The 25239-nt window shown below is 41.8% G+C and overlaps 1 protein-coding gene across 1 annotated transcript in view; it reads right to left on the bottom strand.

Annotated features, from left to right (window-relative positions):
- LOC138768744 (uncharacterized) overlaps positions 1-25239 on the bottom strand; it is a 103799-nt gene that overhangs the window by 34795 nt on the left and 43765 nt on the right. Inside the window, exons 40-65 of the mRNA XM_069946698.1 lie at positions 24050-24127; positions 23733-23782; positions 23503-23647; positions 21688-21798; positions 21340-21481; positions 21099-21242; positions 20716-20853; positions 20390-20491; positions 20193-20303; positions 18945-19101; positions 18831-18857; positions 18563-18718; positions 18160-18435; positions 17960-18077; positions 17705-17784; positions 17559-17608; positions 17050-17152; positions 16866-16894; positions 16014-16119; positions 15803-15837; positions 12234-12342; positions 12047-12148; positions 11716-11753; positions 11475-11618; positions 4078-4092; positions 3829-3931 (exon numbers count right to left, since the gene is read on the bottom strand). Coding sequence (XP_069802799.1) covers positions 3829-3931; positions 4078-4092; positions 11475-11618; positions 11716-11753; positions 12047-12148; positions 12234-12342; positions 15803-15837; positions 16014-16119; positions 16866-16894; positions 17050-17152; positions 17559-17608; positions 17705-17784; positions 17960-18077; positions 18160-18435; positions 18563-18718; positions 18831-18857; positions 18945-19101; positions 20193-20303; positions 20390-20491; positions 20716-20853; positions 21099-21242; positions 21340-21481; positions 21688-21798; positions 23503-23647; positions 23733-23782; positions 24050-24127 — 2669 coding nt within the window. The remainder of the gene's footprint in view (positions 1-3828; positions 3932-4077; positions 4093-11474; positions 11619-11715; positions 11754-12046; positions 12149-12233; positions 12343-15802; positions 15838-16013; positions 16120-16865; positions 16895-17049; positions 17153-17558; positions 17609-17704; positions 17785-17959; positions 18078-18159; positions 18436-18562; positions 18719-18830; positions 18858-18944; positions 19102-20192; positions 20304-20389; positions 20492-20715; positions 20854-21098; positions 21243-21339; positions 21482-21687; positions 21799-23502; positions 23648-23732; positions 23783-24049; positions 24128-25239) is intronic.

The following is a 25239-nucleotide window of genomic DNA, read 5'->3' as shown; positions in this document are numbered from 1 at the left end:
TTAGGGACCTTACCATTACCAATCTATTCCATTCACCCCGCTCCAAGTGGCCACTTTCTAAAATCTGAAAAACATCCCATACCCCCTCTCCCAACTTTTCACACAGAAATCTACCCAGATTATCTTGTTTCCATCTAGCCAGCCAAAAACATTCCGAAGCTAACAAATATTTATCTACGTTGGGAACCCCCAACCCTCCCCTTGCAACCGGCACACATAAATCTTCTAATTTCATCCGCACCCTTTTTCTTCCCCAAATCAGTGCATTCCATGCCACTTTAATTCTTTTAAGATACTTTTTCCCTACCCCAACTGGTGTGGCACTGAATAGGTAAAGAAGTTTGGGCAGAAGTATTGTTTTTATTAATGTAATTCTGTCTATCCTGGAGACTCTCAGTCTGCACCAAACAGAGACCTTCCTCTCTATATTATTTACTACATCTTTGGTATTCAGGTCATCAAACCGCTGTATATCACGGGACACCTGAATGCCCAAATATGTAAAACTTTTCCCTTTTTCTAGATTATACAGTGGAGGAAAGGATAGATCCAATTCCTGATCAAGAGACATAAGGGTAGATTTTCCCCAATTTATTAGTAGACCAGAGTAACCCCCCAGCTCTTGAACCAGAGCCATAACCCGAGGTACCCCCTTTTTAGGGTCCCGCAAAAAGAAAAGGAGGTCATCTGCATACAGGGATATTCTGTCCCCACCGCCCCTCGCCCCAAAACCTTCTATCTTATCGTCAGTTCTTACCTTGATTGCAAGGGGCTCAATCCCAAGGGCGAAGAGCAGTGGGGAGAGAGGACACCCCTGCCGCGTACCCCTACCCAACGAAAACAACTCAGAGAAGATATCACCAGTTCGTACTGCAGCTTTCGGATTCTGATATAACAATTGGACCATCACCAAAAAACCCTCCCCTATCCCAAAATGCCTCATCACTTCCCATAAATACTCCCACTCCATCCTGTCGAACGCCTTGGTTGCGTCCAACGACAGGATGGAGTGGGAGCCCCCCCCTCCCCCTATCTGCATATTCACAAACAGACGCCTGATGTTGTGTCTGGGCATACGACCAGGTATAAATCCACATTGGTCTCCATGTACTATAGTACCTATTATTTTACCTAGTCTCCTTGCAAGAACTTTAGCGAAGATCTTCGCATCGCTGTTAATAAGAGAGATAGGGCGAAAAGATTCTATATTTAGATGATCCTTCCCCGGTTTCGGGATTAAAATTATGGAGGCATCCCTCATGGATGCCGGCAGTTCCCCAGCCTCCATCGCCTCTAAAAGAGTTTGGTGAAGGCATGGTAACAAGACCTCTCTATGTCTTCTGTACATCTCATAAGGGATGCCATCCCTACCCGGGGTTGAATTCCCCACTATTGCCTCCAGGGCCTCATTAAGTTCCATTAAGGAGATAGGGGCATCTAGTTCTTCCTTCTCCAGTTGACTTATCTGGGGGAAGTCAATTTTCCTCAGATATTCCTCCATATCTTCCCTTTTATAAATAGATTCCTGCGCATACAGATTCTCATAGTAAATCCTGAACTCCCTATTTATCTCTTTCGGGTCATTTACTATATCCCCAGAATTACTCCTTATTGCCCTTATACTTTTTTTCCCCTCCTGATTTTTCACCAGGGCCATCAGCCCCTTATTTGGTCTACCTGAACCCAAAAAATTCCTCACCCCCCTAAATGCCGCAATATTCCTTGCTTTCTCCTCTAAGTACTTATCCAATTCTTCCTGTTTGTTTTTTAATTCACTTTCTAGTGCTAGTGACTGTGACTTTTTAAATTCATCTTCTAATTTTTTAACCCCTTTAATTAACCTCTCTTCCTTTTCCCTAAATCCCTTTTTAATTCTACATATCACACCATGATATTTCCCCCTAATTATAGCCTTTAGTGTATCCCATACTATCCCCTTACTAGCAGAGCTACAGTTAATTTCCCACAACTCTTTTAATTCTAAACCAATTTCTACAGTGTCTGTGATAAATTGAAACCAATGTGGATTTATACAAATACTCCTAAAGTCTTTTAGTGCACTACTCTGAATTTCAACAATAAGTGGTGCATGATCAGAAACACAACGGTGTAAATACTCTATTTTAGTAATTTTTTGTGCCATTAACTCATTCCCAAATCCCATATCTATTCTAGACATAGTACGCGAGGTTTTATTCCAACAAGAAAATACCTTGGATTCAGGGTTCCTCTCCCTCCATAGATCCTTTAACCCCATTTCAGCAATAATATCTGGCAAATGGGAATTTCTAATCTGTACTTTCGGGTTCGTCATCCTTAATCTATCATTCTGTTCATTCATAACGGCATTAAGGTCCCCCAACATTAATACAGGACATTCATCTCTATTTTTAATGAAGTTGAACAGCTGCTCCAGAACCTGGGACTTAAAAGGAGGGGGGATATATATAAAGGCAAGAACACAGATCATATTGTCCAGTCTGCAATGGAAAAATATATATCTCCCTTCCCTATCCTTTTTACATTCAAATAGCTGCCACTCTATACTCCTATGAATAAGGACTGATACTCCTCTGGCGTAGTTGGAATAAACGGAGTGATATTGACACGACCACCATCCCTTCAAAAGTACCCTTGTAGTGTCCTCTACCAGGTGAGTCTCCAGTAGACCAACAACACATGGGAGCTGATATTTCAGAGAATTCATTACTGCCAGTCTCTTCAATCTGTCAGCTAAACCCCTTATGTTCCATATCATTAATTTAACCATTTCCCCCAAGATTTAAATAAGAACCATTCCAAAGCAAAGAAAAAAAAAAAAAAAAAAAAAAAAACCTTTGGCATGGGGTCCCCCCCCCGAAGTCCCACCTCCCCCCCTCCACTCCATCCCCCAAAACCCCCCCCCCCCCCTTCCCACCCCATAAACCCTCCCCTCCCCCACCCCCCTCTCTGACACTACATAGTTTCACTATCTAGGCCTCTAAACTTGAGACTTATTTTCCGCCAGGTCCGGCTATTAAGTTACAGACAATTTAGTCTGTAACATATCAGATTCTCTGCACTCACTGAAAAACTATGAATATGATACAATAATTGTAGTTTTTAGTATCGGCATATGCCTAAGGAAGGCTCTGCCTGATTACAGAGCCGAAACGCGTTGCACCAATAAAATATACTGTACTACACTGCCCGTAGTCATATATTGGGCAGCCACTGTGACGATCCATTACGACACCTGCACCTGACTCACCTAAGGGTAACCCAGTCCCAGATGGTACTGCTGGAAAAAAGACTCTCCTTTACTTCCCATGTATGTGAGAAGTGGTCTGTAGACAGGTTGCTAATTCTAATGTCACAGGCAAGATCACATGTTTAAAGGGTTTGTCCGTCACCAGAAGATTGTGAAGTATGTGCTCGGGCAGGCATAAAAATGAGAACGTCATATATACCTGCCCCTACCATCCATCCTGGTAGTGCCGATCCTCACTAAGTACTACTTTCCAGCTTTGTTCCAGCTCGACATACAGGAAATGCCTGCTCAGCCACTTATTAGATGTAGCTGTGATACACCTTGAAGTGAACCTTTAATGCATGTCAAGCCAAAAGCAGGAAGGATCAGGCACCATTGGCATAGACATGGCAGATGATCGGGGCAGGTAAATACTTCTTACCCATTTTTATCCCAACCCAAGTCCATACTCAACAATTTTGTGGTGGAAGACATCCCCTTTAAGTACATTGTTTAGGGGTAGAGGACATAGGGAGGTCAATCAGAACTAGGCAATGGGGTGCAGTGCTCCTGAGTGTGAGAAAATGTGATCTACTTACTACATTCATACTCTGGACAGCACTGGTTATCCGGTTGCTCTTTCACAAAGATTTTCTCGTCATCGGCACAGTTGGGTTTAGAACAAGCCTCCTTATCACATCGCTGTAAGAACAGTAAGAAATAAATATTCGTATTATTAAGGTATCATCCACCTATATAAGAATTACAAACGCTATACGACTCCAGTTCATTTTCATCTGCCATACGTATTACATGTACACACTGTTAACTAATTTCATATTACATACCGTGGGAGGCGGGGGCTGAAAAAAGATGAAGAAAAACATAGTTAAAAATTAACCACAAATAATCATCCAAATATGCAAAAAAATAAACCAGATCAATACATAGTTGTTCAAATGACTAAGTAGGATGCATAGTAATAAGCCGTGATCTGTGGGGAAACCTGGCAACAAGTATTTGAATTCTCTATGTCCGTTCAGCATTAGGGTATGTTCACATTGAGGAATCCGTGAGGAATGGTTGAGGAAAGTTTTCTGCTTTAACCCCTTAAGGACAGAGCCTGAAATGGCCTTAATGACAGAGACAAATTTTATGAATATGACCAGTGTCACTTTAGTCATTAATACCTTCGGGATGCTTTTACCTATCCGGCTGATTCTGAGATTGTTTTCTCGTGACATATTGTACTTTACATTTCTGGTAAATTGGAGTCGATACTCATAACAAATCTTTATGAAAAAAACCCAAATAATGTGAAAAAATGTGAAAAAATGCATTTTTCCAACTTTGAAACTTTTTTGCGTATACAGAAAGTGGTTATACCACATAAATTATATATTAAATAGCATTAGCAACATGTCTACTTTATGTTGGCGGCATTTATTAAACTATTTTTCATTTTTTTTACACAATAGGGAGCTTAAAACATTAGCAGCAAATTTCCAAATTTTCAGTAAAATTTCAAAATCAGATATTTTTAGGGACCTGTTCAGGTTTAAAGTGTATTTGAGGGGCCTGTATGTTAGAAAGCCCCACAAAGCACCCCATTTCAGAAACTGCACCCCCCAAACTCTGCAAAAGCACATCCAGAAAGTGTTTTACCCCTTTAGGGGAGTCACAGAAATAAAAGCTAAGTGTGTAAGGAATTTGAAAATTTAAATTTTCTGTGCAGAAATTTTATTGTAATCCAATATTTTTCATAATTATAAACCTATTACCAGAGAAATGCACCCCAATAATTATTGCCCCGTTTCTGCAGTTTATAGAAATACTCCATATGTGGCCCTATTGCGCTATTTGACGCAACCACAAGCCTCAGATATAAGGGAGCGCCTAGTGAATTTCAACGCCTCCGTTATATTTGGTCATTTTTGACTGTACCACTTCAGGTTGGCAGAGGCTCTGGGGTGTCAAAACCTAAAAAACACCCCTAAAGGGACACCATTCAGAAAACTACACCCCTCAAGGAATGTAACAAGGGGTGCGGTGAGCATCTGGACCCCACAGGTGCTTCACAGATTTTCCGAACAATATGGCGTGAAAAAAGAAAAATTTATTTTTTACACTAAAACGTTGTTCTAGCCTTCAATTTTTCATTTTCTTAAAGGGATAAGAGGCAAAAAAAGACAAAAAATGTGTAGCGCAGTTTCTCCCGAGTACAGAAATACCCCACATGTGGCGATAAAGTGCCAAGGGGGCGCAGGACGAGCCTCCAAAGGGAAGGAGCGCCAATTGGCTTTTGGAAGCTGAATTTCACTGAAAAGGATTTCAAGGGCCATGTCGCATTTACAGAGCCCTCGTGCTGCCAAGACACTGGAAACCCCCCACAAGTGATTCCATTCTGGAAACTACACCCCTCAAGGAATCTAACAAGGGGGGCAGTGAGCATATGGACCCCACTGGTGACGGGCACAAATGTGGAACAATGTGACGTGAAAGGGAAAAATTTCATTTTTTCACTTTCATGGCACAAATGTGCCCGTCATCAAGGGGTCCATATCCTCTTTTCCCCCCCTGTTAGATTCCTTGAGGGGTGCAGTTTCCAGAATGGGGTCACTTGTGGGGGGTTTCCAGTGTTTTGGCAGCACGAGGGCTCTGTAAATGCGACATGGCGTTCATCATCCATTCTAGCCAAATCCAACCTCCAAAATCCAAATGGCGCTCCTTCCCTTCCGATGCTTGCCCTGCGCCCACATGGCGCTTTATGTCCACATGTGGGGTATTTACGGACTCGGGGGAAATTGCTCTACACATATTGTGTGTTTTTTTCTCTTTTAACCCCTTGTGAAAATGATAAATTCAAGGCTAAACCAACATTATAGTGTAAAAAATGTAATATTTCATTTTCACGCCACATTGTTCCACATTTGTGCCCGTCACCAGTGGGGTCCATATGCTCACTACACCCCTTGTTACATTCCTTGAGGGGTGTAGTTTCCATAATGGGGTCACTTGTGGGGGGTTTCAACTGTCTTGGCAACACAGAGGCCTTTTGAATGCAACATGGCCCCTCAAAATCCATTCCATCCAAATCCAGCCTTCAAAAACGAAATGGTGCTCCTTCCCTTCGGAGGCTTACCCTGCACCCGTATGGTGCTTTATGTCCACATGTGGGGTATTTACGGACTCGGGGGAAATTGCGCTACACATTTTGTTTTTTTTCTCCTCTTTTAACCCCTTGTGAAAATGATATATTCAAGGCTAAACCAACATTATAGTGTAAAAAATGTAATATTTCATTTTCACGCCACATTGTTCCACATTTGTGTCCGTCACCAGTGGGGTCCATATGCTCACTACACCCCTTGTTACATTCCTTGAGGGGTGCAGTTTCCATAATGGGGTCACTTGTGGGGGGTTTCAACTGTCTTGGCAACACAGGGGCCTTTTGAATGCAACATGGCCCCTCGAAATCCATTCCATCCAAATCCAGCCTTCAAAAACCAAATGGCGCTTCTTCCCTTCGGAGGCTTACCCTGCACCCGCATGGCGCTTTATGTCCACATGTGGGGTATTTCCGTACTCAGGGGAAATTGCTCTACACATTAAATGTTTTTTTTTATCTTTTAACCCCTTGTGAAAATGAAAAAACATGACAAGATTAATAATTTAGAGTAAAAATTTTACAAAAATTACACTAAATGTTGGTCTAGCCTTGATTTTTTTCCATTTCCACAAGGGGTTAAAAAAGAAAATGAACACAAAACGTGTAGGGTAGTGTCCCCTGAGTACGAAAATACCCCACATGTGGGCATAATGTGCCATATGGGCACAGGGCAAGTCACCAAAGGGACAGAGCGCCATTTAGAGGCTGGAATGGAGGATGGAGGCCATGTCGCAATTACAAAGCTCCTGTGCTGCCAGGACAGTAGAAACCCCCGACAAGTGACCCCATTCTGGAAACTACACCCCATAAGGAATCTAACAAGGGGTGCAGTGAGCATATGGACCCCCCTGGTGACGGGCACTTACGTAGAACATGTGCCGAGAAAATAAAAAATACAATTTTTTTCACTTTCACGTCCCAAATGTGGCCGTCACCAGGGGGCCATATCCCCGCTGCCCCCCTTCTTAGATTCCTTATGGGGTGTAGTTTCCAGAATGGGGTCACTTGTGGGGGGTTTCTACTGTCCTGGCCGCACAGAGGCTTTGTAATTGCATCATGGCATCCTCTAATGGGAATGGCGGCCATACCTACTTAGCTGGGGAAAAGGGACAATTCTAATTTATTTGGGGGTATTAGGGCAATTATTAGTTTATAAGGTTGGAAATGACAGGTGTCCATCAAATTCAACCTGTGTTGATCCAGAGGAAGGCAAAAAATCCTCGTGAGGCAGACGACAGTAGCCTCATCACAGGGGAAAAATTCCTTCCCGACTCCATAATGGCGATCAGAATAATCCCTGGATCAACGTGACCCCTGAAATAGGAATAAGGGACAGAATTTAGATAATGTAGAACCCCAGTGACGTGTGGTGCGCCTTGGAGCGATCCAATATGCAGAGGCCGGGGGGGATCAGGACAGGTGTCACACTGGAAAATGGTGTCCTTCCTGATCCGCCTGTTACGCCACACTCTGCACTTCTTCTGGGGTCTCCTGTTTTCCAGTGTGGGGGACGTCACCTGGAAAATGCTGTCCTGGTGCGATACGGGGTCCCTCATATCCAGAAGCGCTGGGTCCGCTCCATGGCTGCTAAATATTAGGGCGCTATTACTATTTCTGATATGTTCGGATCGTGCCGCAAGCTACAGGGCAGCGAGGGACCGGAAGAGGGGGTGCTGGTATAAAAGTTATCCCCGTACAGGTGGTAACCTTTATCCAGCAGTGGGAAGATCAGTTCCCGGACGATCTTCCCACTAACTCCGAGGATGGGGGGGGGGGGGAGGGGGCATCTGGGGGTTGGATTCGGGTGTCCCTTCCTACATACACTCTAAGGGTACATGCACACAATCGCGACAGATAACCCTTCGTGCATTCCACAGCTGGCACCCGCCGGCGGACTGATGCAGGCGCACGTCTCCGTCCGTGTCATAGACTCCATTCTATGCACGGGCAGATTCCGCTCTCCGTCCAACGTGTTCATTCTTTGGATGGACGACGGATTCCGCCCGTGCATAGATTGGAGTCTATGACACGGGTAGAGACATGCGCCCGCATTAGTCCGCCGGCGGGTGCCAGCTGCGGAATGCACGAAGGGTTATCCTTCGCCATTCCGCAGTTTGCACGTACCCGAAATCTGTAAGTGTACCCTGAGGTACGCTCACAGAGTTTGTAGAATTTCACACCATACTGTGATCTCTTATTGGGACGGTACTGGCGGAAAAGACGTGTCTGGGGGGCAGCGTACGCTACGCTACCCCCAGACACGTCACTGGATGATGAGGATGAATGGAGGAAAGAAGGATCCCCCCCATTCATCCTCACTGGCTGTTTCGGTGTCGGAGGTAATAATAACGTATCCCTCTGACGCCGAAAACACCCTGGGGGCCATCTTTATACGGGGATTGGTATATGGGGTATGTAGTGGTGTAGTGTCAAACTTTATTCAATGTAGTGTGGTGTAATGTAGTGTTTTTTACGTGATTTTTTACAGTAAGTATAAAAAAAAAACCTACGCCAACAAAGGAGTTGCTGATAAATGGCGCACTTATGTGCGGCACTTATAAGCAGACCGTGGCAGTAGGATATAGAAAAAAAACACCCTACGCCAAAAAGGAGGAGTTGCTGATTAGCAGCGCACTTTCGTGCGATGCTGATCAACACTCAGCGGCGATAGGGTGCGGAAAATAGAAAAAAAAAAATTTGGAAAAAAAAAACCCCCTTTTTCTACATTCTGAATATCCCTGTAGCTGCTGATAAGTGTATTACACATATCAGCCGCTAGGGGGCAGCAGAGCGCAAAATCCGGAAAATGACGAGGCTGGAGCCGAAAATAGCCGAAAGAAGACGACGGGGACCGCCGGAAAGACCCGAAGACCGAACGGAAAGATGGAGGACGCCGCGAACCCGGAAGACGCCGATCAGGAGCCCGGGACAGGTGAGTAATGTACAAATACCTGCTCTGGACCCCTCGGCTACCTAGCTGAGGGGTCCAGGGCAGGTATTTACTATATTGTGGGACTCTGATCGCCGTGCCACCGGCCCGATCGCCGTGAACGGCCGGCCGGCCGTTCACGGCGATCGGGCCGGTGGCACGGCGATCACCATTACTTTTTACAGTAATGGCGGTCGGTGCCGTCCTCGGACAGCACCGACCGCCATTTTTTTCCGGGTCATCGGGTCACCGATGACCCGGAAAGGTTCCGATCGCCGCTATTGGCTGATCTGAATTGATCAGCCTATAGCGGCGATCGTAAGCACGGGGGGTGTTAACCACCCCCCGTGCCGTGAAGCTATGATGGCCTGCTATGATTTATAGCAGGCCATCTTCCCCGACCGCTGTGTGTGAACACGCAGCGATCGGGGAAACATCGGGCGTACCCATACGCCCGTTTGCGTTAAAGCCCAGGCAACGGGGGCGTATGGGTACGCCCGATGTCGTTAAGGGGTTAAATTCCTCACCTATCTAGCTCTGGCAGAATAGGAGTGGAATTTGAGCGGAATGCAAGCAGAATTCAAGCCACATTGACGTCTATAGAATTCCTCCAGCGGAATCCACCCAAAGAACTCCGCATGTTAATTCTTTGGGCAGAAAGTGGATCCGTGGTGGAAAATTCCGCGCGGAAATTCCAGAATGAAAACTACATCCAATTAAGCACAATGGTTCAATGATATGTTTATATTTTACAGGCAGAATTTAAAGCAGAATCCACAGCTAACTTCACACGGATTCCTCTTGAAATTCCGCACCGATTTCTCAGTGTTAACATACCCTTACATTAAACCCATTCCCATGATTGTTTGTATTAGGGAGGGTTCACACTACGGAATTCTCGCGGACAATGTGAGCGGAATTCCGTCAGCTGTCCGCCCGCACGGGCACGCGCTTTTCCGCCGGCTCCATAGACACCATTCTATGGGCCGGCGTATTCCGCGATCCGCTAAAAGAAGTGACATGACGGAAAGGCGCCCAGATGTGCGGGCGGACAGCTGACGGAATTCCGCGGACATTGTCCGCGCTAATTCCGTAGTGTGAACCCGCCCTTATGCAGGATAGGATAGAACAGATCCCCCAAAGAGACACATATACTACGTAACTGCTGTACAGATGACCCCCTTCCCCCCCAAATACTACGCACTCACTATTATCACAAAAAATGCCTTGGTGGATATAATAAAGGGGAATTTTAACTGGTGTCAAATTTGCAAATGACTTCAATAAAAAAAATCGGAAACCTTCAAGTACTTATCAGCTGCTGTACGTTCTATGGGAGGTGGTGTATTCTTTCCAGTGTGACACGGTGATCTCTGCTGCCACCTCTGTCCTTGACAGGAACTGTTCGGAGCAGCAGCAAACCCCTATAGGAAACCTATGCTGCTCTGGACAGTTACTGTCACGGACAGAGGTGGCAGCAGAGAACAACGTGCCAGACTGGAAAGAATACACCACTTCCTGCAGGACATACAGCTAATGATAAGTACTGGAAGGCTGGAGATTTTTCAATAAAAGTAATTTACAAATGTGTGTAACTTTCTGATACCATATGATTTGAAGAAAAAACGTTTCTATAGTACCCCTTTAAAATTACATATCTCCTTTAATAAATTATTCACATTTTTATAACAGTTTTTAGCTATACTTTCCGAAGGAGGCATAGACCTAAAATGTGCCATGCCAGGTACACCTGAGACATTTAATGATCCATCTATGCACTACATGACTTATCGGGTGACATTGCGTATACTTACAGTTGTAATAGGAGGAACTGGGGGGGAAAAAAAAGAAAAAATAGCTTGTTATAAAAAAAAGTTTCCTTATCCCTATGGTTCACTCAAAAACAGAAATAGACATGAAGAATTTCAGGGAAGAACGAAGGAAAGGTTCGAGATTTTGCAATTTAAACAAGATCAGACAGGCATGGGGAACCTTCGGCCCGCCAGCTGTCGCAAAATCCCCATTCCCATCATGCCTGGACAGCCAAAGGCCTGACTGTCCCGGAAGAGTTGGAATTGTAGTTTAAAAAAAAGCAGACGGGTCGAAGGTTCCCCATCTCTGACATAGAATATCATATTGTGGCTAACGTGAACAAAGTCGTAGGTTACCAATAAGGACACAGACTTACCACAGTCATATTTCTTGCAGCATGGATCGTCGGAGGCCACTTCCACCAATGTGTCTTTTTCACCACACTCCACAGTAGGACAGGAGATATGTGCACATTTGTCCTTTAACAAAAATAGACATGTGGATTTCAGTTGGATGTTTGATACGTATTGATATCAGTCTATTTGATCATCAATTTATTGAAATGCATCAGTGTACCTCAACTGTGGTGGATGGAGGTTTAGTTGGTTCATCAACTGCAAAAGAACCAAACAGAATTCATTAGGGACCATTTACAGCAGAAGCATTTGAGCTTGTTATACCCAAAGCTCATGATACACGAACACATGGACTAACCCAGTGTCAGGCTGGGGTACCTAGGGACCACCAGAGGAAATGATCCTGGGGGCCCACCAATGAAGAACCAGTGAGACATGACATCTCAGTCAATGTTAGCGCAGGTTGTAAAGCTGGAGGCCCACCGAAGGATCCTGTGGTGGGCCAGTCCAACACTGGACTAACACCCTATGATGACTCCATGAGTACTTACAACACTTATACTCTGGGCAGCATTCAAGATCAGGATCTCCAATTCTTACTGGAGGTTCGAAGTCACTACAGGTGGGGGGAGGATCACAGGTTACTTGACATTCTGGAAAAAAAAATCATATTCTGATTAGTTACCATAGTGTATGAGTAGGGTAGCATGAACAAATTAGATGTATAGAATGACTTACGACACTCTAAGCGTTGACAGCATTCATCTGTCCATGGGACTTCTACAAGCTTAGCACCGATCTTGGTACATTGGACTGGCGGCAAACAGACGTGGTTTTGGCAAGGTGGCTGAAATTAATACAAAAAGTATATTAATATAGAAACTTAGAAGATTGTCGGCAGAAAAAGACCACTTGGTCTACAACGGAGGTTGTTTTGAAATTTGCCGTTTAATGGCGGCCATCCACTAAATTTCAACAGTGTGTGAACATAGCCTTTCTGTGTTTCCAATCCACTCCTGGTTTGGGTTGAAAAATACTGAGCAAAATAGTGACCAAAAACACTGTGTGTGAACCCTAAACTAGACTTTATGGCATATCTCTACAGGATATTGACACTGTCCTTATGCTTTGGTTTTTCTTTTTTAATGCAGCATGGTATATGTTGGCTGATTGGCTTCTAAAACACTTTAACATGTTCAAAATTAAATGTGTGGATCCAAAATGGACACAGCAGAACCTTATGGAGACAATCCCCACCCATACCTCTGATTGTCTCCCACTTTAAACCACAGATTACATGGCAAAAATAGCATTGTGACATTATGGTGCACTGTGCACAAGATGCTGCAGCCAGTGACTGACCTTAGAGATCTCATGTACTCGCCCTTGTAGGCGACTGCTGAAGCCAGCGTTTGGCTGCAGTGCCTAGTGAATAGTGTACATTGCCGTTACCAGGGCATTTCTGTAGTCATTGGATTAGCAGCAACGATATACAGTAGGTGAATGGATGGGTAAGTATGTTTTTGTTGTAGTTCTTCTTCTTCTTCCATTACATTGTACAGGGTCATTTTAACTCAATGAACGAAAAGGGATTTAAGGTTTTACTAGAGATGGGTAAGCATGCTCTATCGAGTATAGTATTTACTCGAGTATACTCAGAAGTACTCCATACTCAAGCAAGTACTTCTTGCTGCTCATGTGCTCCTTTACAAAAAGCTTGCTGAGCAGCATCTCAACAAGCATAGTGCATTTTCACAGCCTTAAAGGGGTAGTCCACCCAAAAAAAATTTCTTTCAAATCAACTGGTGCCATAAAGTGCCAGAGATTTGTAATTCACTTCTATTAAAAAATCTCAAGTCTTCCAGTACTTATCAGCTGCTGTGTGTCCAGCAGGAAGTGGTGTTTTCTTTCCTGTTTGACACAGTGCTCTCTGTTGCCTCCTCTGTCCATGTCAGGAACTGTCCAAAACAGGAGCAAATCCCCACAGAAAACCTCTCCTGCTGTCCAGACTGGAAATAATACAACTTCCTGTTGGGCATACAGCAGCTGATAAGTACTGGACGGCTTGAGATTTTTTAATAGAAGTAAATTACAAATCTCTGGCACTTCATGGCAGCAATTGATTTGAAAGAAAAAAAATTTGGGTGAACTACCCCTTTAAAGGGGTTATCAAGTGCTACAAAAACATAGCCCCTTTCTGCCAGAGACACCACCACCTGTCTTCAGTTCAAGTGGGGTTTGCAATTAAAGGGGTTATCCAGGGCTACAAAAACATGGCCACTTTTCAACCTACTGTTGTCTCCAGTTCAGGTGGGGTTTGCAATTAAGCTCCATTTACTTCAATGGAACTGAGTTTCAAAACCCCAACCAATCTGGAGACAACAGTAGGGGGAAAGTGGCCATGTTTTTGTAGCACTGGATCACCCCTTTAAGCTCCTTTCTCTTTAATGGAACTAAGTTACAAAACCTGCACCCAAACTGGAGACAAGAGCGGTTCTGTCTCTGGAAGAAAATGGCCATGTTTTTGTAGCGCTGGATAACCCCTTTAATGAAGTGTACCTTTTAGTGGCTGAGGCTGGAGTGGACCCCAGCAAAAGTGAAGACAAATAGAAGACCGGAGCAGTAAGTATACTTTCCCTGCTCCCTTCCCCACCAACAGAGCCCAGTCTGGCCCCCAGGAGGTTCACTTGGGGCAAGACTGTCACTTTCAGAATAACCGGGTAACCCCTGTTCTGCCGAGTGGGGGGGGGGCAAGGGGGGCACCTGGTTAAAAACTTGATTCTCCTCTTGTTTTTAATGGGGCTAGCTACTCGAGTCAAGCACTTGAGTATTGAAAAATACTCGACTCGAGTACCGATTATTTTGGTTCTCACTCATCTCCAGGTCTATATTGTTAACAGATAAAATTGGATAATCACCAAATATTTAAGGGCTTTTAAAGGCAGTTAGTACAGACATTACATATAGTCATGTTGGACACAGTAGAAATAGTACATGGAGGTAAAGTAGTTATATGTTACACCCCAACATGTGTACATTTCCCATTTTAGGCTTTGTTCACACACTGTCAAAAAGACAGGTGTTTTTATTGGCCAGCCATCATTTAACGGCAAATAACGTCCATTATTTTAAAATAATGGCTGTCCAATTAAAACATACAAAGAAGGACATAAGACTAAAGATACTCACAGGTGTAGTTGGTTCAGGGGTTGGCAAATCTATGAAGAAATTGAAGGAGATGGCATTTAATCACTATGTCACAACAAAGAAAATAAAGGGACTAGTCTGGAAAATCTAGAGGTTCAAGTGGGACAAAAAGTTGTCAAAACCTTAGGGGCTAGAGATTTTACATTTGAGCCCAGAACCTTCAATGTACCCCTCAATAGAAACCTATACTTTCCAAGGCCACATGCTGTACTTGTATGGATGTCTACATATACATATATGCATAAAACACACAAAAGATTTTTTTTATTTCCATAGGGGAAAAATAAGGACCTATACAGCATCCGATTCTTGAAAACAGTGAAAAAAGTGCTAACTCTTGTAAAATAACATTGCTGGAATATGCCTATGATATATAGTCAAGTGTTTGAGTGCATAGGACGACAGGTATAGACAGCTGTATTATGGAGTTTTACTATTTCTATAAATCTACCCAAACTTTCTTTTTTAGATGTAGATTTGATGAGATACCTACCGACGCATTGGTACTGCGGACAACAGGGGTCGGATGTTGCAACCTGTTCTGGTTGTTGCCCTTCTCTACATTTTGACACGATACATGTAACATGTTTGCATAACTCCTATTGTGAAAAAGGGGAATAAATTATATGTCAGTGTTTGATTTGACATCCTGGTTTACATTTTATCTGCTAGTCATTTTATATCATCATCCCCCATATATATTAGTTATCTGCTGGAAGCCAATATGGGTTCTGTCTCCCCTTATGGGGCCTATGGATATTCCATCTTGTGCACCCATCTCACCAATGCATTACATGGATATCCTATTGATTGGTATGATTCATGAACAACCTTTTAATTAAATGCAATCCTTGCAATCAGCTATGTGACTTGGGTTAGGTTCCTAATAAGGATAGGGAATAAGAATAGATTATGTAATACATGGACAGACTGGGCCCACCAGAGAGGAGAAGGTGCTCTCAGTGGTTTTATGCTTTGGCTCATAAAGCTATTCCCCCTATGGCAGAGGTCACCCCATGATATCTACCATTGGACATATAGAATAGGGGTTATCTTTGTTCTTAACGGTACGACACTACGCAGTAATGGCAGTCACCTACCTCAGTTGTCACCTTTGGTATTGGGGTTGTGATATCTAAAAACACAGCATAAAAATTTTCAAATGTTTAGTATATCTCGGATTAATAATAAAGTCACCTACATTATTAAAAATATTTAATATCATAAATTTTATATTATGGCTGTTCATTCTAATTATAATATATTATAAGATATCATACACTATGACATTTGAGTATAATGGGAACATACCAATGCACACAAAATGTTTGCAGCAAGGGTCTGATGATTCAATCTGCTGTAGGTATTGTCCATCGGTGCAGGGATCCACTTTGCATCTTACATTTGTGCATTGAGGCTGGAAACAGAACACAGTTTATACCATGAAGTGTTTTTGTTACTTGGAAATGTATAGAAAATCATGTCCTATCCCTTTACATGCATAGTGATCCATGGCCAATGGATGATGACAGTGTACAGAACATAATAAAAATTATACTTACCTGTCCAGGCTCCCCCGTGTCCTGCTGCCTTTTCTTAATTCTCCACAGCCACTGCTAAAGCTTGTCAAGCCATCTGTGAAGTGACAGGCCACTCAGCCAATCACTGTCTCTGTCTCATCTCAGCCAGTGATTGACTGAGCACTTTAGGGACATCTTCAAAAGCTCCAGCAATGGCTGCGGTGAATGGTGAAAAGGCAGCAGAATATGGGGAGCCAGGACAGGTAAGTATACCTTTATTATTTTCTATATAAAGCAAGGGCCCTTGACACACAATTCTCGTGCTGTGTAACAGGCTCTATAAGTGTGTGTGTGTGTGTATATATATATATATATATATATATATATATATATATATATATATATACAAAAAAAAAAGGGGTTCGTGGAGCCTCAGTTACGAGTCTCAAAACACGGGAATAGCCAGATATCCCTCTCTCCAGAGAAGGAAGCCCATAGTCACATAGAAAGCACTACCAAACATGTTTAACAATGTGTGATGAATAAAGAATAAAAACTTGAATCAAATAATTTGTATTTTTATGATATTGTTTACTTTACTTTAACATTATTCTCTAGAATTTGAAGAAAAATATGTTCTTACCGTTGTGGTTGGAGGAGGTGTTGTTATAGCTGTAAACACAAAATCAGTTATATTATTATGATATGTACAAAGTTTAGATGAATAAACCTCAATGTTGGTGAATTACAAAGGTTACGGCATGTACACCAACAAAATCAGTTAATTCATTGACACACGAAACATACAGCATTCATAGCGTACTTACGAATACACTCATAGCTGTCACAGCAGGGGTCACTTGAGGGCACTTGCTGAAGAAATTCTCCATCTGAACATGATTTCACTTCACATTTAGCATCCTTACATGGCTGCAGTAAAACAGAAAACGCATATGTCATGAAATCCAGAGCATATCATCTGTACACTCACAGAGATACACGCATAAATATCCTCCTTGTCCCCTTGAGTTAAAAAAAATTCTGAGATTTAATGTAATAACTAGAGATGAGCAAACCTGGAGCATGCTGGAGTCCATCCGAACCCGATCGCTCGGAATTTGATTAGCGGTGGCTGCTGAAGTTGGATAAAGCCCTAAGGCTATGTGGAAAACATGAATATAGTCATTGGCTGCATCCATGTTTTCCAGACAACCTTAGAGCTTTATCCAAGTTCAGCAGCCCCAGCTAATCAAATACCGAATGATTGGGTTCGGATCGACTCGAACCCGAACCTGGTTCGCTCATCTCTAGTAATAACCCATATTATATATTTTACCTCATGTGGTGTGGTTGGCAATGGGGTGGTCCCTACAGGTGGAGTGATACCTGGAAAAAAAAAAATGATTAAGGTTTTTAAACCCATAGATAACTCAGTAGACTAATGTTTTGATTTTAAAAAAAAGTAGACACATAAGAACTTACAATCCTCAAGTTGGACGCAACGATGAGTAACTTCATCAAAGACCATTCCTGGGGCACATATGGGGTAGCAACCTTCAACCCTAAGAAACAGCAAGTATAATGGATTAACATGTTATAAGCATATAAAAAAAGATGATGGCGATGTGCGTGGCGTACGTAGTAGGATGTGATATTTACCATGTAGATCATTTAGATCGAAATCTTAATTACAGTATGAATATAACAAGTTGCAAACATTTTATAGCCAACCCTTACCTGAGAGTCAATGTGCACTTTGTACCGAGAGGATCCTCACAGGTTGGAATGCATGGACTTCCACAAGCTCTGTACTTCCAGGTGCAGACAGAGAAAGATGGCAAGCCAAAGTTTTGCGCTGTAAGTTAATAGTCAACGTTTAGGGCTTCATTTTAATAAAACAGCATGTAGATATATTTGAGTTAAGGCAAGGAACTTACCGACTAAGTGGAAGCTCATCTGCAACATGTTTACTGATTTCACCTTCGACATTACTAGTTCTTCACCACCCAGGGAAAGATATTGTCCTCGTACCAAATAAGACTCCAAAGCATCAAAGTCTTTAACCCAGCGGCTTGGTCTCAAAACAAATGTGGCTCTTTTACGGAACTCGACACTTGGTTGCCACTTGCCCAGACGTAGGCCTCCATCATCGTTCTGTACTATGAAGAAGTTGTGATGCTCTGCAGACTCCAAGGAGACCAACTTTCTGCCATCTACAAAAAGAAAGTGAAACAAATTTCCAGTTATCCATCCAAACTTTATAGAACAATTCTGGGTGATAGCAGAGCATTGCGTTCGCGTGAAATTTGTCAAAAGGTGTAGAAAAAATAGTTTACATACTCTGTTGGTCCACATAAAGGCTTGGAGTAACCATGAAGCTAGCCTTTAAGTCTCCAGAATCTTCACTGTTACCCAGTGATACGGTCTTTGTATCATAATCGGCCACTAAGTTCTTGCCATTCATCATTACCAGGCGGTATGGACCTTCTCCAGCATCTTAAGAGAAAAAGTGTTGCCGATTGTTAGTAATCATCGGCTATAGTTCACAGTTTAGGTTAGATCATCCAATCCTCGAATCTAACAATAGGCTGCATCTTATATATCTTACCTCGGTTGTAATATTCACATGGAGATGCTGAAACAAAGCAAAATACAGCATTTAAATAGTCAATTTGACTTTAGAGGCAACACAATGACAAAATAATTTGGAAGACAGACTTACGGCATGTGTCAGGGCTTCTCCATTCAACGGTGACACCCTTACGGCAACAGGCACGGGCATAAGCTGCCAGGGAAGTGCAGTAACAAAGACAGCTATCGCCATCTCTGCAGGCCTCGGTCTCTTCAACACAAGCCTGATAATAAGGCCCCACATTTACCTTTTAAGAGAAAAAAAAATTAATCAGTACAAAAACGAGGGGGGGGGGGGGGCGGGATTTATTAAAGCCTATGCCTGGCACCAATTGGCAAAAAGTTTTGTTTGCACAAACATTTGCCACTTTTTGCAGATCAGCACTGAGCACGCCTAGTGGGCAGGGTCTGGCGTAGTGTAAAAAGAGCATGGTCGCCCCCTCAATTTACTCCTGCTAGCATTGTAGTGAGACAGTACCTTAAAACACAAGAAGTGAGGCTACACCTTAAAAACATTAAAATCCATAAATCCCCGGGCCCAGAAGGCATCCATCCCAGGGTTTTGCAGGAATTAAAATTGTATTAGACAGACTCTTATTCCTAATATGTTAAGATTTTATAATGACAGGGATTGTTCCACATAACTGGCACATTGCTAATGTTGTACCAATATTCAAGAAGGGGGTCAAAAAGTGATCCTGGAAACTGTAGGCCTGTAAGTCTTACATCTATAGTAGGTAAAGTATTTGAAGGTTTTGTAAAAGATGCTATACTAAATGACACTAAACTGGGTAAAGCAATCACCACAGAGGAGGATAATATAATATTACAGAGGGATTTGGAGAAGCTGAAGGCTTGGGCAGATAAATGGCAGGTAAGGTTATGCACCTAGGCAATAGAAATAATAAGTACAATTATGTGCTAAATAATGAAACACTGGGTAAAACTGCTTCTGGAAAGGACCTGGGGGAATTGGTGGACAGTAAACTCAACTTTAGTGATAAGAAATTTGCATCTGCCTTATAGGGGTTTTGCCTTCTTCTGGATCAACACTGTAGGGTTTCTGTAGGTGGAACTTAATGGACTTTTGTCTTTTGTCAACCTTATTAACTATGTTAGTACGTAGTTTAAATCTATGCTAACTCAGATACATTTGGCCTGGTTACATCAAGGTGCGATACATTCAGTGTATCAGTGTAAACTGGCAGTTAATTACCTAATACATAGGTACAGAGAACACTGCTCTTTATAAATTCCCCTCTAAATGTTAGTATTTTGAACTTTATGCAAATTCCCCCCCCCAAAAAAAAAAAATAATAATAATTAAGCAACGTTTTACCTGAGTGTGGCATTCTGAAAACTCATTGCTCATAAGTAGGTTGCATTGTGTCTCCACAAACTTTTTGTGGTTTTCTGTTGGAGAAGGTGGAGTTGTCTGTTGGTCGGGGCACTGATGAAAACAAAAAAATATATTTAAAAACACAATAAATAACTGTGTGTTTGTGTGAGTATCTACGTGTGTAATTTATCACCTACCACTTCAGCCAGGAACTGAGAAGCATACTGAGCCATATTACTAATAGCCATCTCGGTAGTGGTGGTTCCATCAGCATCTCCACACATACCTTGAACTTTGCCCTGCATCAAAAAAAAAATTGTTAAATATCTTCTATGATTAGCACATGTGCATGCAATTAATATTGGATATAGAAAGAATTGTGCTAGTTCTTGTAGAACAGTATCATTCCATATATTGTGGTGGTACAAACACTCTATAGACTGCATAAAAGCTTTCACATTCAATTGTATTTTGTAGTGTTTTTTTGTTAGTTTTTATTTTTTATTTAAGTTATTAATCATACCTGTAGTTTTGGTTCCAGTTGAATGATAACATCTAGATGTTGGTCATAGTACACAGCAAGACCATCCAGGAAATGGACCACCACATAGAATCCAGATCGGTAAGTTCTCAGTTGAGTAGTACTGCCTGGTTCCATTACCTGAGAATCAGACATCCGAAACATCATTTATTGAGGGACTATGTGGGGCAATGCTTAGACTATTTCACTGAACAGGTTCCATTTGGACCTTTTTTTAGAAATAAGCATGTTTTGTAAGGCAAGATATAAATGTTACCACTGAGATCTAAAAACACCAATCTCGACCATGTTAAGAGTCAACTGAAATCTGCTCATCTTCCTCCTCTAAGCTATTCAAGATAAACCCCATACTGTCCATGTCTTACCACTGTGGGATCAAATTCACTCAGCAGAACGCTAGCTCCTTCAAAACCTATATAGATATTCTTCTTCATAAGGGCGCCTCCCAAGGCTTCATTCGCAACATTTTTCATGACAACCTGGAAGAATGGTTTTTCCCCTTTGCGAGACTAAGAAGAAAAATACAAGAGTTTACAGCAGTGTTGGACATTATCCTACAGGAAATAGGTTTATGGTTGGAAAAAAAATCCAGATCTTACAACTCACCTCAACCAGAACAATTCCACAATTTCCTGGGGCAAAAGACTTCCAGACGTTGTCAAAGAGGAAGAATTGGGATCCGGCGTAAGCATTGCACACTTTGTTGCACGGGTTCTCGGTACATGAAAATTTGCCGTTTTCACAGGTGCTGTGATTCGAAGAATAATCTTTCAATATTTATTTCATCATTTTAAATTTTATTTATGATATTAAATTTAGGCCATTTGTTTCCGTTACGACCATTTAAAAATCTTATTGAGGAACCTTAGTAAATATACAGATGTAGTGGAGATTAAATTATAATATAATATGGGTAAGTCCTAGAAATCCATGGCAGGTAATAAGGCGGCTTACCAAGTGTTGCAGTCCTTTGCCAGTGTCTCTCCTGGGTTGTAAGAGTCGTCTCCGTGGGTACAAGGGCATTCATTCAGTGGTATACAGCTTCCATCACTGCCCCTTACAAGACTAAAAGAATAGCAAAATTTAGCAGATTAGCTCTATTCAGTGCTGACAATCTAGCAGGTTATAAAACATTACCTTATCCTATTAAAGGGGAACTCCGGATAAGAAAAACTTGTTTTCTAGTAAAAGTACATTAAAAGTTATATAGATGTGTCTATACAATGTATTACCATATCTGTACAGTTCTGCCACACTGGTAGCTGATAGAAATCCAGAAAGTGAAAAAAAATGGCCCCTGTGCCAATTCACATTGTCTTCTGCTCCTTCTGCTCTCCCCCCCTAGGAGACAAATCTTCCATGCCTCTGTCTCACATTGTGTGTATTTGCTGAGCACAGGCTGATGATGCAGACAGGGGGCAGGGTGTGATGTCACAGGGGGCTTGGCTGGATCCCCCAATCTCCTAAGTGATTCACCATTTCTGACCGTCCAGAAGCAGCTGCTGCACTAATTTTACTGATTGTGATGGGTGGGGGACTGTGATGATCAGCTGAGGGAAAGCATTGTATTCTGGGAACTGCTCAACCAGGAAGGACAGAAACACAATACAGAGCAACCCCCCCCCTCCCCCCCAAAAAAAAATAAATGGATTTTTGGTAGTTTCAAAACTGGGATAGACAGGTAGGTAATGCTATATGCTTCTGCAGAAGTTTAATTTTTTTAACCTCTACCTGGAGTTCCCCTTTAAACATGTTAGCATTACTTTTATTTCTAAATATATCCTGTCTCTTAAAGGGATTATCCTGTCTCCCTATCTGATAAAGAAGACATTGGTGAGTTGCAGATATGAGCTGGTTTGACAGATCCCCCTCCATACACACACACAATCAGTGTTGATTGCTATTGGCCACAAATTTCTCCTGCAGTGGCCACTGTAGGAGGAAAGTGGTATTATAAACCAACTCATTTCAGTAGTGACTATCTAATAATATGTACATGGTCGTGTAACGTATCTCTATGGCTCACCATTTTCGACCTTAACTCATATTATCAATTTACCCTAATAGGCCTACCTTTTTAATGATAGCTTCTTAAGGCCAAGTTCACACTATGTAATGGCCGTTGTTATGAAATGCGTCCGTTGTTTTTACAAAGTGTGAACATAAAAATAAATTAATTCATTCACCATTCATCTACTTTACATGACAATCCTATAGCTGTCCCATATAATCTATAATCTTACAGGGACCCAGTCAGTAGGTTTCTGCCGTCCTATCTCAGGGTAGTATAAACTAGTGACAGAGAAGCTGAACAGAATGATGTATCACTTACATTGTACTGTGCAGTTGATCCAGAGATATCCTTCTGAATAACATGGACAATAAGTAGTCCTCTCCATTATGTGCATGACCTCAGTTGTCCTGGATATTCATGAGGGGCAGAAAACCTCTCCCACCAAATGCTGATTGGCAGTTATTTATCCATGCTGTGTATAGGCAGTCACCTGTCAATCAGCAGCTGGAATATGGGGGGAGGGGTTTGGCAAGAATCCAATTCTCCTGCATATTAGGAGAACGGATGCACAAAATAATGGAAGTAATATACCAATCTGTTCAGCATTTCTGTCACTAGTTTATGCTGCCCTCATTTAAGGTTGAATAAACCTAGTGACAGATTACCTTTAAACTCCTCGGTAGAAATATAGGTCTTCTAATGAGACGTTATAAGTATTATAGCAGCCACAATCCCTGGTTATTGACTTTACTTACCCATTTTTACAGGTGCATCCAGGTGTACAAGGAAGAGTACATCCTTGGTCGAATATAGCCAAGTTACTACAGGCGGGCTCACAAGCCTTTCCATTGTTGAGTAAGCAATCTGAATAAAATTCATTCTCAGGACAATCTTCCTTCACTGCCAAAAGGACAAAATGAAGGATGTTATGGTTGAGCATTTTACATGGTGAGATAAGCTACGGCTTATTTAGTGTGTATCTTACCAGGTGGGGCTTCTAGTGTGTCACCGCATTGTAATAATCTCTCACAAGGGCTAAAAGAAACAAAACATATAAGACATGAAAATATCAATTAATTTTCTTTTTTTTTAATGACTACAAAACCATTACCTATGGATGACCTATGAAAGTTCTGCTGATATACTGTATATGATCAAGTATCCATTGTTATCATCTGACTGGCTGTATTATCCACATACTGTATAAGAGTCATACTTCATATATTATCTATGTTGCACTACTCTACTTTTACCCCAACTACTCACATGACCATAGAAGTGTGTAGTATATATATTCCTCACCATGTTTGTCCATTGGCTTGAGTTATAGTCTCTCCTAACTTGTACACGCGGTTATTGATGTAGCAAGGACATTCGTCTCTGGAAGAGAGAAATGGTGGAATGATTACAAACAATACAAATAAATGTATATTTGAATGTAATAGAATGTTATGTATCAAGTTTTAGGTTAGTGGTTGCGTTCATAAGATGTATTAAAGGGTTTTTTCACCACATTTTTTTTTTCTTTCCAATCAACTGCTGCCAGAAAGTGCCAGAGATTTGTAAATTACTTCTATTAAAAATTGCGAGTCTTCCAGTACTTATCAGCTGCTTTATGTCCTGCAGGACATGATCTATTCTTTCCAATCTGACACAGTGCTCTCTGCTGCCACCTCTGTCCGTGTCAGGAACTGCCCAGAGCAGTAGCAAATCCTCATAGAAAACCTCTCCTGCTCTCCAGACTGGAAAAAATACATAAATTCCTGCAGGACATACAGCAGCTAAGTAATGGAAGACCTGAGATGTTTTAATAGAAGTCAATTACAAATCTATGGCACTTTCTGGGACCTGTTGATTCAAAAGAGAAAAAAAAAATGGTGAACAACCCCTTTAAGTTTTAGGTTAGTGGTTGTGTTTATGAGATGTGTTAAGTTTAAGGGTAAATTCACACGGGCGTCTCGCATAAGAAATCCGCAGCTAATCCACAATACTTGTATTAATAATAATAAGAATAATATGTGTATTGCGGATCAGCTGCGGATTAGCTGCGGATTTCTTGTGCGAGACGCCCGTGTGAATTTAGGGTTAGTGGTTGTGTTTATGAAATTTATTAAGTTTTAGGTTAGTGGTTGTGTTTATGAGATGTATTAGGTTTTAGGTTAGTGGTGGCATTTATGAGATATATTACGTTTGAGGTTAGTGGTTGTGTTTATGAGATATATTATGTTTGAGGTTAGTGGTTGTGTTTATGAGATATATTATGTTTGAGGTTAGTGGTTGTGTTTATGAAATTTATTAAGTTTTAGGTTAGTGGTTGTGTTTATGAGATGTATTGGGTATATCAAGATTTAGGTCAGTGGTTGTGCTCATGAAATTTACTTGTATAAAGTTTTAGGTTATTCTTTGTGTTCATGAGATGTATTGGTTGTATCACGTTTTAGGTTAGTGGTTGCATTGATGTATGAGTAGTAGCATGAATTGTAGAAAGTAAT

This window comes from Dendropsophus ebraccatus, chromosome 12 (genome assembly GCF_027789765.1).
Source record: "Dendropsophus ebraccatus isolate aDenEbr1 chromosome 12, aDenEbr1.pat, whole genome shotgun sequence".
Lineage (NCBI taxonomy): Eukaryota > Metazoa > Chordata > Amphibia > Anura > Hylidae > Dendropsophus > Dendropsophus ebraccatus.
This window is presented reverse-complemented; position numbering and strand designations above follow the sequence as displayed.